The sequence below is a fragment of the Littorina saxatilis genome, linkage group LG3, assembly GCF_037325665.1.
Source record: "Littorina saxatilis isolate snail1 linkage group LG3, US_GU_Lsax_2.0, whole genome shotgun sequence".
Classification (NCBI taxonomy): domain Eukaryota; kingdom Metazoa; phylum Mollusca; class Gastropoda; order Littorinimorpha; family Littorinidae; genus Littorina; species Littorina saxatilis.
In genome coordinates, this window is record NC_090247.1 from 8,403,506 (window position 1) to 8,418,755 (window position 15,250).

The following is a 15,250-nucleotide window of genomic DNA, read 5'->3' on the forward strand; positions in this document are numbered from 1 at the left end:
TACATGGAGTTTTAGAGGGTCAATAATGGACCCCCTACGTGGAGTGTTAGAGGGTTAATAATGGACCCCCTACGTAGAGTTTTAGAGGGTCAATGATGGACCCCCTACATGGAGTTTTAGAGGGTAAATAATGGACCCCTTACGTGGAGTTTTAGAGGGTCAATAATGGACCCCCTACATGGAGTTTTAGAGGGTCAATGATGGACCCCTTACGTGGACTTTTAGAGGGTCAATGATGGACCCCCTACGTGGAGTTTTAGAGGGTCAATGATGGACCCCCTACATGGAGTTTTAGAGGGTCAATGATGGACCCCCTACATGGAGTTTTTGAGGGTCAATAATGGACCCCCTACGTGGAGTTTTAGAGGGTCAATAATGGACCCCCTATGTGGAGTTTTAGAGGGTCAACCCCTACATCGAGTTTTAGAGGGTCAATGATAGATCCCCTACATGGAGTTTTAGAGGGTCAATAATGGACCCCCTACATGGAGTTTTAGAGGGTCAATAATGGACCCCCTACATGGAGTTTTAGAGGGTCAATGATGGACCCCCTACATGGAGTTTTAGAGGGTCAATAATGGACCCCCTACATGGAGTTTTAGAGGGTCAATGATGGACCCCCTACATGGAGTTTTAGAGGGTCAATAATGGACCCCCTACGTGGAGTTTTAGAGGGTCAATAATGGACCCCCTACGTGGAATTTAAGAGGGTCAAAGATGGACCCCCTACGTGGAGTTTTAGAGGGTCAATAATGGACCCCCTACATGGAGTTTTAGAGGGTCAATAATGGACCCCCTACATGGAGTTTTAGAGGGTCAATGATGGACCCCCTACGTGGAGTTTTAGAGGGTCAATAATGGACCCCCTACGTGGAGTTTTAGAGGGTCAATGATGGACCCCCTACATGGAGTTTTAGAGGGTCAATAATGGAACCCCTACATGGAGTTTTAGAGGGTCAATAATGGACCCCCTACGTGGAGTTTTAGAGGGTCAATAATGGACCCCCTACATGGAGTTTTAGAGGGTCAATAATGGACCCCCTACGTGGAGTTTTAGAGGGTCAATGATGGACCCCCTACGTGGAGTTTTAGAGGGTCAATAATGGACCCCCTACGTGGAGTTTTAGAGGGTCAATAATGGACCCCCTACGTGGAGTTTTAGAGGGTCAATAATGGACCCCCTACATGGAGTTTTAGAGAGTCCAAAAAGAGCCCATGGTCCCGAAACTACCTGTGGTCACATAAAGCATTGTTATCGCGAACATTGTGATCAAAGGGTCTTTACTGACATTATTACACAATATTAAATATCAAAATACAAATATGTTCATTCATTTTGCTGTGGGTGCTTCTTCAAACATATCTTTATCCACATAAACAGGGGGAAAGGTCTAACCACATTTGCTTCTGTAAAAATTTTGTTTTAAGTGACCGACCTAAAATTTCACCAGCTTTGGAGAATGACTCATGTGCAACAAGTTTCAGACACGGCTTACAGATACAGTTTCCTGGGATTTTCGTTCATCCACACGAGCCTGCAAAGAAGAAATTGCGTGTAGGCCGACCGGAAGACAAGGCACGCGTGTCTGCCTTCGAGGAGGTAGTCAAATACTGTCAAGACAGGGTGTATGAACAACTTACCATTCGTGAACTGGTGCAGGTGATGAAAAACATAATGCAAACCGATTCAGAGGAGGGAGAGAAGCATAGTGCCTACAATATTCCATACATAAAAAACTAAATGAACATTTTGACGATAGTATCGCTATTGCCGAGGCAGATGGAAAACCTGACATACTGCCTCTGAAGAGAACAGCTTTAAGAATCAATGACTTTCACAAGGAGCAGCAACTGTAAACATCTTACGATGAATCTCTTCTTGTCATTAAAGCTGCAGCTTCATTGATCCACCGCGAAGTGATGTAAATTACTTGTGATAAAAGCACGTACCCTGTCCTTGCTGGGGCTACTGCAGCTACACAGGCTGAATTTCCCAGATTCTGTCGGGTAAAGACCCGACCTTGAAAGCAGCTTCTATTGGGCAGAGCATCATACACGCAAGAAGAACTACACGCATCGCACCTTTGCAGTTGGGATTAGGTGTGCAGATGCAGAAATCTGTTGGTTCACGATACCTCATTGACACCTTACATAAACTGGGGTTTTGCTTATCCTACTCAGAGGTGCATAAGATTCCAACGAAATGCTGCAGTTTCCGAAGGTGTTCAACTTCGGAACAATTTGTCCCCAGTCAGACTCTGCAATTTGTTTCAGACAATGTTGATCATAACGGTGCCACTTTAGATTGCTGGAATACATTTATGACGCCAGGGACAAAGAGGCCAAGAAAAATTCCACGAAAAAAGGTTGACCTTAATGACATCATCAACATTGGCCAGATTAGTATCCATTTTTACAGGTATACTCTCTCTCTCTCTCTCTCTCTCTCTCTCTCTCTCTCTCTCTCTCTCTCTCTCTCTCTCTCTCTCTCTCTCTCTCTCTCTCTCTCTCTCTCTGTGACTTGTCTGCCTGTCCAGGCTAGCTCTCTCTGTCTGTCTCTTTTTCCTCCCTGTTTTTGTTTATCTGTCTGTCTCTGTCTCTTTCATATTGATTATTAGTTTTCTTTGACAAAATGTCAGCAACATGCTCTTTGTTTTACAGAGGAACACCATAGATTTTAAGTTTTGTCCCAAAGATCACTTTCCGGTATACTTGAGCAGCCGCGCACGCGCGCGCGCGTGTGTGTGTGTGGGTGTGCTGTGTGTGTATGTGACAATCCGAATAGGAATAAACGCGTTGTCTCTTCTTTGCAGAGTATGGTCGACCCACGCCGTCCGAATAAGGATAAACAGCGTAAAATTCCTTATGTCATTCCATTTGGGTCGTCCACGACCCACATCATCCAGACTGTGTAGTTCAAAAAACGTCATCGTTTATTTGTTTGTTTACAAAGATAATCTTTCAAAAGTTGGGCAACAGGAAGGTCGTATGGTGATTGGAGATTACATGAAGTCTCAATTAAAAATTCCAAATAGCTTCAGAGATAAAGTCGATTTTGTGGGGCTCTGGGGCGTACACGACCCATGACGCCCGGTGAAGGTTAATTCTTCAGGACAGATAAAAGGACTTGAAAAGACAAAAAAATTTTTTTTTTAATTTTCAAATAAATTGCTGGAATATTTATTTTCTTTGCATCATCAAACACGATTTAACTTTTGTGTGTGTGGTTTCTTTCACAATAAAAGTTTTAACATGCTTTTGAAGAATTGATGGGACCACTTTAAAATCTGTCCGTACGTATGATCTTTTCCCAGTCTGTGAATTTAGTGTGAGAACCCGTATTGTAAGTTCGTTGTCACTATGGGCATTAATTAAAAATTTTAAAAGTAAATTTTCATTTAATTAATATACTTACCCAACTCACAAATAGCAATTAACTCTAGTTCAGTGCTGGTAACGCTGTACGCGTCCCCTTGGTAACCAAGGGAGACCACTCTAAAAAAGAAAGTGATCCATCCCATAATGCCAGACTATCAACAGTCCGACATCCGTATGCGCGCGCATACGCCGCCATCTTATCATTCCAAAACGAAGCCCAACTCACTCTTTTTTAGACCCCAGTACCAACCACAGCGGGGAGGTGGGAGGGAATAAACGTTGTGAGTTGGGTAAGTATATTAATTAAATGAAAATTTACTTTTAAAATTTTTAATTAAATTACATATCCATACCCAACTCACAAATAGCAGATTGCTACTATAGGTGGCGGGTACTCATCAAAAACAAAGTAGAAGGGCTTGTCCTGCTGCCACCATAGAAGGTAGCGCAAAACTGCCGTCCCGTCTGAAGGAGGCGATGTCTCTGAGATAATACCTCAGGAAGACATCCTCAGATTTCCAATAGGCCGCCTCAAAACATCAGCCTAATCGGAGCACTGCCACAGAGGAGGCCCATGCCCCTGCCTCATGAGTTCTTGCCGAAGTCAGGGAAAGAACCGCCCTAACCTCTCCAGACTGAGTATGCCACCAGGAATACGCTTGTCTGATCAATGTGGAGACCCACTTGGTTAAAGTCACTTTCGCAATATCTTTGCACCTTGCTGTAATGAGCGAAATGAAAAGCAACTTTTGACTTCCTGAACAAATGAACTGCGTTCTAGACAAATAACTGCTGAGCGTTCAAACTGGACAGTTAACGATATCGGGGTCTCCAGGAGCAAGAATGTTGCTCAAAGCAGGAATGTTAATGACAGGCGAAATTTGGACCGGTTTCTGATTTTTAGCTAAAACTTCTGGCCCGAATTTGAGAGATATAGAACCATCTTTTCCAGTTGAAATATCTTTAGCTAAGCCGAATAAAGTATGAACCTCACTTCCTCAACGAGACGTAGCGAGCATCGTTAGAAAAACTGCCTTGCGTGTCAAGATAGCCAAACCAGTTGACTACCAGTTCAACCTCGTTAGAAGCCAAATATCTCCAAAAAACTGCCCTTTAAATCAATGATCTAATAAGATCAGTGAAAGTCAGAAAATTTTTCGAAACTCGCAATATTCAAATGACTAAACCTGACTCTAAAGGAGCCGAAGTATTGCTTCATAAATTGAAAATGCAATTGGAAGCTAGTTTCCCCGTTTTCCGCATAAACTGCCTGAAAATTCCAAAGAAACCCAAAAGTCATAGATCAGTCTTTCTTGAGAAAGCTGTCTATATTCAAAAAAACCAGAAAGTACGCTTACTCCCACTTCTCACAGAAGCTACCAGAGTAAGCTTGGCCGTTTACCATGTAGATCCGCCAGGCTAGTCTTGAAACGGGTTAAAGCAACACTGCACCAAGCCGTAACAAAGTAACAGAAATTACATAAAGTCTTAAAAGTAAGACATGGAAGAAAAAGCGGAAACCCAGAATAGGTGGCACTCCACCTGCATTAAACAGAAAGAAGAGGAGTTCTTTCCGTAAGAAGTAAGTGCTTTGTACCAAGCCAGTCTAAGTGACAAGTGAACAAACACGCCAAATCCCCTATAAAGACCCTGAAACAAAACCCGAGTTGAGGGGGAAGCCCATAAGTATCTCAAAGATACCCTTACAGTAGACATCCGTGTAATTCGAATGTAAGAAAGCAAAAACGCCTTCTTGCCAGCCTTAAGAGGTCTGGAACCCAGATTGCGACGACCCGTACTGTGCGATCAACCGGCCGCCAGAGCGATCTATGAAGACAACCCTGTGAACACGAGGGTATAGAGCCAAAAGCTAAAGTAGATAACAGCCAGCCTGAAGCTTTTCGTTTGGAAACAAACAACAGCCAAGGCCTGCCTTGCGCCTTCTTTTTACCGTGAGCGTCTCTTTGATAGATAAAAGCCCGCGTGCCTAGAAGCGGCCTCAAAAAGAGACCTTTCAAACAATAGAGAGAAAAAAGCAAGTTTTGTTCGAAAGTGCCGATCACAAAGAACCGAAGCCACAATCTACCCGAGCTAGGAGATCCTGATCTTACAGACAGTTTCTCCTAGCTATCAAAATCCAGATGGATGTTTGCCAAACCCGAGGGCGGTTCCGTAGAACCTAAGTTCTTAAGCTTGGAGTTAACCGAAGCCTACAGAAAGCGCTCCGCGAGTGACGCGCTACTTGAGCGTAAGACACAAACTAAAGCAACACCGCCGCAGGTAAAAGTCGAACGTAATCCACAAAGATAGTGGAGACAAAGACAACTCTCTTGTGAAAAAAAATCCACAAGTACACAAAGACCCCGCCAGAGGATCTTTCTTTCTTTCCTTCCTTATTGGATGTTTAACGTCATTTACAACCATTCAAGGTTATATCGTGACTGGCCAGAGGATCTAAGAACTTAACACTCAAAGATTCTCCTCAGAAGGCTCAAATCAACTATCAAATGCCGCGAACAGCGACACAGCCGAAGTATGAGCCTCCCCTTGATCAATAGCATCATAACGATCATCGAAATGATGAGAACCAGTCACCAATCCCGATAAGGCAAAACTTGCCAGAAATCGGAAAAAATTTGAAAATATTCAAACACCGGAACTCCATGCCAGATACTTCATCCACCTGCCCCTTCCAGCCGGCAAACTGGAAGAGGAAGAGGATACAGCCTGTAAAACAGCTAAGGAACCGCAGTAACGGAACCGGAAGCCAAAGGCTAAAAAGTGCCGACTACCAACACCACAGTGTTAACTATAGCAGGCTATCCCATCCTGTACCAGAGACACAGCCGCAAAAGCGGAAGAGGAAGAGGATACAGCCTGTAAAACAGCTAAGGAACCGCAGTAACGGAACCGGAAGCCAAAGGCTAAAAAGTGCCGACTACCAACACCACAGTGTTAACTATAGCAGGCTATCCCATCCTGTACCAGAGACACAGCCGCAAAAGCGGAAGCGAAACCGGCCGTGGATTAGTAAACATCCGAACCAACCGGTTGCATATAAACACACCGGACGAACCCGTTGTACCTCGAACCATTGCAGCTGCGAGCGTCACTGCACTCGCTAACACGAAACGGAACCTGAATTCAGTGCTTTTCAGTCAAGCGGAAGCACCTTCATCTGAACAGCCGTCAAGCACAATCGTGCAATCGGGAAGCTGACTCCCTGTTTGACTAAATTGTCCAACAAAGAACCAGCCCTACTGCTCACTTCCTGCCCCCTGGGAGGAAGAGAAAGTCACACTACAAGACATTTGCCATCTTCAGGGCAAATAACGACGATTCCCGGCCATCACTCTTTCTTCTAGACGAAGAACTTCTCTTAGAGGAAGAAGTACTAGCAGCCGGAGAAGCTGAAGCAGCAGCCTGTCCCGAACTAGTTCTAATCTTGGCGCACTCCGCCATGTCAAAGCGAACTCACAAAAAATTTTCGAAACTGAAAAATTTTTACAAGTTCACAAACGTGCGACAGAACGTCGCCAAAGTTACATAAAACAAGAAAGCTCTCACCCAAAAACAGCCAGGGTATTGACAAAGCTCGGCGGCAGACCAAGGGGCGAAGTCAAAGTCAGGAAACAAAGACCAAGGCTGAACACAGCCGGAGCGTACAACAAAACGCGACCAGACACGTCGCTCGCTGAGAGTGGAATGATAAGATGGCGGCGTATGCGCGCGCATACGGATGTCGGACTGTTGATAGTCTGGCATTATGGGATGGATCACTTTCTTTTTTAGAGTGGTCTCCCTTGGTTACCAAGGGGACACGTACAGCACTGAACTAGAGTTAATTGCTATTTGTGAGTTGGGTATGGATATGTAATTTAATAACATCTTCAAAGAGCTCATGATCAGATTGACCATAGTAGCATCTGAAATCTATGTGTAATAAAGCGGAAAGAACAAACCTGCTTTACTTGACTAAAATGCAAAAACCTCCAACTACTTTCACGTAAAACTAGCTAAAAAATACATGAAAATGAAGGTCAGAGAAAAGTTTTAATGCCTGGGGCATGTAACAGGGGAAGACGGGCAGATGAAAGGACTTGAAGACAAGTTAGAATATTAATGTTTAATATCTTGATAATGTTGGTCTTGTCTTTTACTCATACATGGTCGTGACATATGATGCGTTGAAGCATTTTTTTTTCAACAAGTTGCCTGTTGTTCAGTCAAAATAGTGGGTGGAACTGAGGGATAGCGTCGTTTGGCAATTTATAGGGGTAGGGAGATAGGTAAGGATCGTATGCACACACAATGTCACGTTTCAAGCTGCGCAGTGCTCCATATTTATCATAAATGACTGGGCCATGTATTCACTTTAATAAATTCTGCTACTATGTTATTCTTGGAAGGTACACCAATTTGTGTACAAGCGTCTTGCCAAAAATTACTTGAAAAAAGGCCCCATTTATGCAAATAATACGACCTGTTGACTCCGGAATTGTTATTTATCAATCAATCAATCAATATGAGGCTTCTATCGCGCGTATTCCGTGGATACAGTTCTAAGCGCAGGGATTTTTATTTTTTTATTTTTTATGCAATTTATATTGCGCACATATTCAAGGCGCAGGGATTTATTTATGCCGTGTGAGATGGAATTTTTTTTACACAATTCAACACGCATTCACATCGATTTGATTATGGTGAATAATAGTCAAAGAGATGTCTAGTATGTAGTGCAATTATTTCTTTTGGGTTCCGACTTTCCAACAGACTCCCATAGAATGCTCAGTCTTTATTCCACTTTTCTGAAAGGTTGCACGCTTTGACCCCCGAAAAAACACTGTTCCGCCCGGCGGATTTTAGCGGATTTTGGATATGTTATGCACACACATTCATTTAGTACAGAACAGCTGAGATCAAATTTGATTTTAATAGTTTAAGGTTGAGGCCTTTTTTGGGAGAATTTGATTTCTGACTTTCACTTTTTTCAAACACGAGGATAGCCCCTAAAATTCCTTGCCATACTTGAAATGTAAAATGTTCTCACCGTCAGGGCGCGCGCGCGTGTGTGTGTGTATGTATAATAATAATAAGAACATTTATATAGCGCTAAATCAAAAACTTTCGTTAAAAAGGCTTGCTCTAAGCGCTTGACATCTAAACTAAAACGTCATTCACACTCTTTACAATGATGTACAAGAACTTCATGTCACACTCTTTCATTCAGTATAGCACCATTCACACAGTTGTTATTCTGTACAAGACAATAAGTTCTGTACAAGACAATAAGTTAGTTTAACATTTAGAATGTTCATAAGATGAAAACAAGAGAAAACCAGACTGATTAAAACAACTGCATATGTGAGTGTGTGTGTGTGTGTGTGTGTGTGTGTGTGTGTGTGGGTGTGTGTGTGTGTGTGTGTGTGTGTGTGTGTGTGTGTGTGTGTGTGTGTGTGAGTGTGTGCAACTGTGTGTGTGTGTGTGTGCGCGCACGTGTGTGTGTGCGCGCGCGAACACACGCTGTTTGGTTTAGATCCAGTCATAGCTTCACCCACATTGAACCCAACGTGAGCCATCGAGGACCCACGCAACTTCAAGGCCATTTCGAAAAAGACGTCACAAAGTCACCGCAGATCTAGTTGGTTTTGTATTTGCGTCACAGCAAAGAAACGAAGCAAATTACTGGGTTTTATTGCACACTGAAAATCGTTCATGAGGTGAATTTTCAGGAAATATAATCATTAAGGTTTTAAATCAATGGCATTGCTGGGGTGTACTGCTTGAAATACACGTCAAAGGTTAGAAATGTATCCCATTTTAGCGCTTTTTACGGCCAAAATAGGGTGTCCTTTCCTACGGGTTTGTTGAAAAATCACTTCGGGGGCAGTTCTTAAACATTATGTACTGTGCCAAGTTATACATCGTTGGAAAGAGCAATGCCTGCTCTTTATTCTGACCGAGGGTATACTGCATTCATTTGATACGCTCTAATCTACACTTGAATGAAAAAGGGCAATGTTTGAGTCTTTCTTGCATGTATATCCTTTTGAAAAATTGTAATACCCCGAACCAGCTAACAGTCCATCCTCTTACCTTTCATTCAATGGATTTGGTTTGTCTGTACGTATAGATTAAAAGGTGCCCCCGAAGCGATTTGTAAACACAACATTTGCAGGCTTCAAAACCGCTATTGAAAAGCTTAACCACCCGTGTTTTAGATCTATTTTCTTGGTTGACTAGATCTGCCCAAGGCCGCATCGCAGATAAAAATGAATACCACAGTCGGAAGGCTCAGGGATTGTTTTACAAGATACGTAGATTTTGTTCTTCTAATCCTAGTGGATTTGAAGAAATGGCGAGTTGGAAATGCCCATTTTTTCACGAAAAACGCGACTGTTTCCATGTCGCAAAGAAGGAGTCGACCTACCTACAGCTCATGAAGAAGAACCATGGGAAACAACAAATGCGCACACACAAAAATCAGATAAAATGCATATCTCCTGAAATAGCCCTGTGGATGTGACGTCACATGGTACTAAAAAAACAAACATTTTGAGATTAATTCCGCCTGACGTCCCATTACGAAAGACGACTGAACATTTTGAGTTCCAAGTGACGTCACATGCTAAAAGAAGTCACATACCATATAATACTCGTTCCAAACGACATCACATACTGTAAGCAGACTTACGATTTTCAGATTTATTCGGTGTGATAGCGAGCCTTACACAGGACTAAATCGCGAGTTTGCCAAGAAACTCTCAATGCTTACCTGCACCAGTGACAGAGAAGATTTTCTCAGCAGGGGGCGGGTCCCCTCTCCTTTTGCCTTCCTCCCCCTTCCCCTCCCCTTGCCTCATTTCGTCATCGCTTTGATCTTTATCTGTAGTGGATGTGGCGCCACCTTTGTAGATTTTTTCCAGCTCGTCCAGTTTCCCACATGCGTCTACTGAAACGCTCTCGGTGTCTCCGACACTGAAAGATTCAAGCACCAAATCTTTAACATCATTTCTGCTTCTTGTCTTTGCAATCTCAAGAATATTGATTGACTAACACACAAGTTCAAAACTGATTGCATTTATCATCCTATCTGACGGGCGCAGTGGCGCGGTGGTAAGTCGCTACCGCCTGGTGGGTTAAGAGTGGAGATTTTTACGATCTCCCAGGTCAACTTATGTGCAGACCTGCTAGTGACTTAACCCCCTTCGTGCATACACGCAAGCACAAGACCAAGTGCACACGGAAAAGATCCTGTAATCCATGTCAGAGTTCGGTGGGTTATAAAAACACGAAAATACCCAGCATGCCTCCCCCGAAATCGGCGTATGCTGCCTGAATGGCGGGGTAAAAACGGTCATACATGTAAAAATCCACTCGTGCTAAAAAACATGAGTGAACGTGGGAGTCTAAGCCCATGAACAAAGAAGAAGAAGAGGAGAGATCACCGTATCTAAATAGATACATTTTGGTTTTACAGTCATTCCAATGGGCAATGCACAAACCACACGGGCATTGATTGACCAGTCTTTGTTTGAAGTGCTGAAGAGTCCTAGCCATTGTTTTGTATCATATTCTTTACCGTATTACCCTATCGCTGGGACATTCCAGTCGCTTCCTTCCTCAACAAAGCTAGCAGCAACAAGAGTTGCGCTACCCAGGTGTGTCCTCAACAAAGCTAGCAGCAACAAGAGTGGCGCTACCCAGGTGTGTCCTCAACAAAGCTAGCAGCAACAAGAGTGGCGCTACCCAGGTGTGTCCTCAACAAAGCTAGCAGCAACAAGAGTGGCGCTACCCAGGTGTGTCCTCAACAAAGCTAGCAGCAACAAGAGTGGCGCTACCCAGGTGTGTCCTCAACAAAGCTAGCAGCAACAAGAGTGGCGCTACCCAGGTGTGTCCTCAACAAAGCTAGCAGCAACAAGAGTGGCGCTACCCAGGTGTGTCCTCAACAAAGCTAGCAGCAACAAGAGTGGCGCTACCCAGGTGTGTCCTCAACAAAGCTAGCAGCAACAAGAGTGGCGCTACCCAGGTGTGTCCTCAACAAAGCTAGCAGCAACAAGAGTGGCGCTACCCAGGTGTGTCCTCAACAAAGCTAGCAGCAACAAGAGTGGCGCTACCCAGGTGTGTCCTCAACAAAGCTAGCAGCAACAAGAGTTGCGCTACCCAGGTGTGTCCTCAACAAAGCTAGCAGCAACAAGAGTTGCGCTACCCAGGTGTGTCCTCAACAAAGCTAGCAGCAACAAGAGTGGCGCTACCCAGGTGTGTCCTCAACAAAGCTAGCAGCAAGAAGAGTGGCGCTACCCAGGTGTGTCCTCAACAAAGCTAGCAGCACCAAGAGTGGCGCTACCCAGGTGTGTCCTCAACAAAGCTAGCAGCACCAAGAGTGGCGCTACCCAGGTGTGTCCTCAACAAAGCTAGCAGCAACAAGAGTGGCGCTACCCAGGTGTGTCCTCAACAAAGCTAGCAGTAACAAGAGTGGCGCTACCCAGGTGTGTCCTCAACAAAGCTAGCAGCAACAAGAGTGGCGCTACCCAGGTGTGTCCTCAACAAAGCTAGCAGCAACAAGAGTGGCGCTACCCAGGTGTGTCCTCAACAAAGCTAGCAGTAACAAGAGTGGCGCTACCCAGGTGTGTCCTCAACAAAGCTAGCAGCAACAAGAGTGGCGCTACCCAGGTGTGTCCTCAACAAAGCTAGCAGCAACAAGAGTGGCGCTACCCAGGTGTGTCCTCAACAAAGCTAGCAGTAACAAGAGTGGCGCTACCCAGGTGTGTCCTCAACAAAGCTAGCAGCAACAAGAGTGGCGCTACCCAGGTGTGTCCTCAACAAAGCTAGCAGCAACAAGAGTGGCGCTACCCAGGTGTGTCCTCAACAAAGCTAGCAGCAACAAGAGTCGCGCTACCCAGGTGTGGGCGTGTTGAGGTGTAATCAGCCACCTGCACTTTTGGCAGGAGGACCAAGGTCTGTTGGGTGCCACAGTGGTGACATGAGGGTGGGACATGAATACCATCTCTAATGTGCACATATAGTTAACCCATCCGCCCCAGCCGAGACTCAAGGATCACAAGTTCAATGCTATACCAACTGGGCCACCAGGCCCCCAAAAAGAGCCATTGAGTCAAAAAAAGAAAAGAAATAAGGATGAAAGTGGCTTGTTCATTTCAATGCTTGTTATTTTCTCAGGTGCCAGGAGACTGGTTCCGGATAACTCTCGCTTACTCTATTACACATGCCATATGTATTTAGAGCGTTTACTTCCCTTTGTTTGTCAGATCATAAAGTCAAAAGCAGAACATATGCCTCCTTGCACAACCTAAATCATGGTGACTCACAGAGGCAGAAGACTACAGGTCCAGATGGTGGGGGTCTGCAGGCAAGTGGACAGGAGGACGTCCTTGCTGAACTGTATGGAGGAGTGGTACAGGTTGGGCTGGGAGGCTCGCTCCTCTGCGCTCTTGGAGTCTGGATGCAGAGAGTATAGGGTAAGGCCACTTGACTGAACAATTACAACAAAAATCAATTAATAAATAACAATGAAAATTCAGTCACCAGGACATAGACAAATACAGTATACAGACTGATTTGTTATTTTATTTTTGAATCACAAAGTCAACAGGTCATTTTCCGGAGCAATGGTGTCAGTCTATTTGGTTCCTGATTGGCACGTCAAAAATTGTACAGGTAAAATCAACCAACTCAATATGAGAAAAGTCAATGACCGGTCACCCAAAATATAAATAGGCACTGGTGGTAGATTTACAAAACAATCAATCATGCACAGGCAGAAAGAATAGCTCCACAAACACATTTGCCAAACTTTTACCTATATATCTTTTTATCAGTCTAGTAAAAATGAACTTGACTGATCATAAGCCTTGTGTTTTTATTGATTATCCCCCCTTAGTATGAGATATTTGTGTTGCATGGTTGTTGGTATTGTCATAAACACACATACCACAGAATGTCTTTAAAAAAAAGAAATCTGCAATATTTGAACCCCAGGAATAACCCTAGAAGCTTTCAAAATGCTAAAAATCAGTCAATTGGTAGAAAAATATCATACCTGACAGAAATGATTGTTTCATTTAGTCTTTTATCCCAAAGCTGGGAAATGCGGGTCACTACCTCCCAGTGGAAAGCTAGCAGCAACAAAGTCGTGCTACTCAGGTGTGTGCGTGTTTAGGTGTAATCAGCCATCTGCACTTATGGCAGAATGACTGAGCATGAGGTCTTTTATGTACCACAGTGGTGACACGGGGGTGGTACATGGATACAGTCTGAGTCTGCACATAAAGTTGACCTGTGTCCGCCCCTATTTGATTCGAACCTGTGACCTTAGGATCACAAGTCCAGGGGCGGGTTGCATGAGACGACTTAAGCTGGGCGGAAATGTGCTCAAAGTTGAGATGGTTGACTTTACGCCGAAAGCGCAAAAACCGGGGTGCATGAGCGGTCTTACGTTCGTTGAGCACAGCGTTTCTTTCTTAACTTTGAGCCTGCTCCCCCCAGGCTTAACGCTGAGCTTGGCAGAGAAAACAGACTTAACCAGCCAGTTGCCGCTTGCAAGATTATTTGTTAAAACCTTTTATCATTTGGTGCTATAATAGGTCGCACCAACGCGATGGAGTTAGACAACTTTCTTTTTTACTTCATCTGTGCCCGGCAATCAAAAGGTTTTTGTTTTTGTTTTCTTTAGGGTGAAATCATTTTTATTTTTTTATTTGTTGAAATATGTATTTATGTATTTATTTATTTGTTAGAAATCATCTTTTCTTACCTAATGCTGTCTCTAATAGTTATAAGTGTTTTATTATTGATTTTTAAAATTTTATTTATTTAATCTTATCTATTTATTCTTTCTTTGGTGTTTAACGTTGTTTTCAACCGTTCAAGGTTATATCGCGACGGGGAAAGGGGGGGGGGGGGGGGGGGGGGGGGGGGAGATGGGATAGAGCCACTTGTTAATTGTTTCTTGTTCACAAAAGCACTAATACAAAAATTGCTCCAGGGGCTTGCAACGTAGTACAATATATGACCTTACTGGGAGAATGCAAGTTTCCAGTACAAAGGACTTAACATTTCTTACATACTGCTTGACTAAAATCTTTACAAACATTGACTATATTCTATACAAGAAACACTTAACAAGGGTAAAAGGAGAAACAAAATCCGTTAGTCGCCTCTTACGACATGCTGGGGAGCATCGGGTAAATTCTTCCCCCTAACCCGCGGGGGTTATTTATTTATTTATTTATTATTTATTTTTTTAATCTCACATTATATGACTTTGGTGTCTTTTCCTTCTATTTTGTTTTTACTTCATTTTTTATTTTGATATAATTCGTGTTTTTGTGTAATTACTGTATTTTTATCTTCTTTTTGTATTTACTTTTTTAAATTTTTGGTCGATGTTTACCTTTTCAGTAGAGAGCGATTCAAGATCAAGAAGACCGGGGTGCATGAGCGGTCTTACGTTCATTGAGCACAGCGTTTCTTGCTTAACTTTGAGCCTGCTCCCCCCCAGGCTTAACGCTGAGCTTGCAAGCTGACTTAACCAGCCAGTTGCCGCTTGCAAGATGATTTTTTAAAACCTTTTATCATTTGGTGCTATAATAGGTCGCACCAACGCGATGGAGTTAGACAACTTTCTTGTTTACTTCATCTGTGCCCGGTAATCAAAAGGTTTTTGTTTTTGTTTTCTTTAGGGTGAAATCAAAATTTATTTATTTATTATTTATTTTTTTAATCTCACATTATATGACTTTGGTTTCTTTTCCTTCTATTTTGTTTTTACTTCATTTTTATATTTAGTCAAGTTTTGACTAAATATTTTAACATCGAGGGGGAATCGAAACGAGGGTCGTGGTGTATGTGC

At 43.4% G+C, this 15,250-nt stretch overlaps 1 protein-coding gene across 1 annotated transcript in view; it reads right to left on the reverse strand.

Annotated features, from left to right (window-relative positions):
- LOC138961540 (ribosomal biogenesis protein LAS1L-like) overlaps nt 1-15,250 on the reverse strand; it is a 37,654-nt gene that overhangs the window by 5,975 nt on the left and 16,429 nt on the right. Inside the window, exons 10-11 of the mRNA XM_070333199.1 lie at nt 12,708-12,837; nt 10,154-10,356 (exon numbers count right to left, since the gene is read on the reverse strand). Of these exons, the coding sequence (XP_070189300.1) occupies nt 10,154-10,356; nt 12,708-12,837 (333 nt within the window). The remainder of the gene's footprint in view (nt 1-10,153; nt 10,357-12,707; nt 12,838-15,250) is intronic.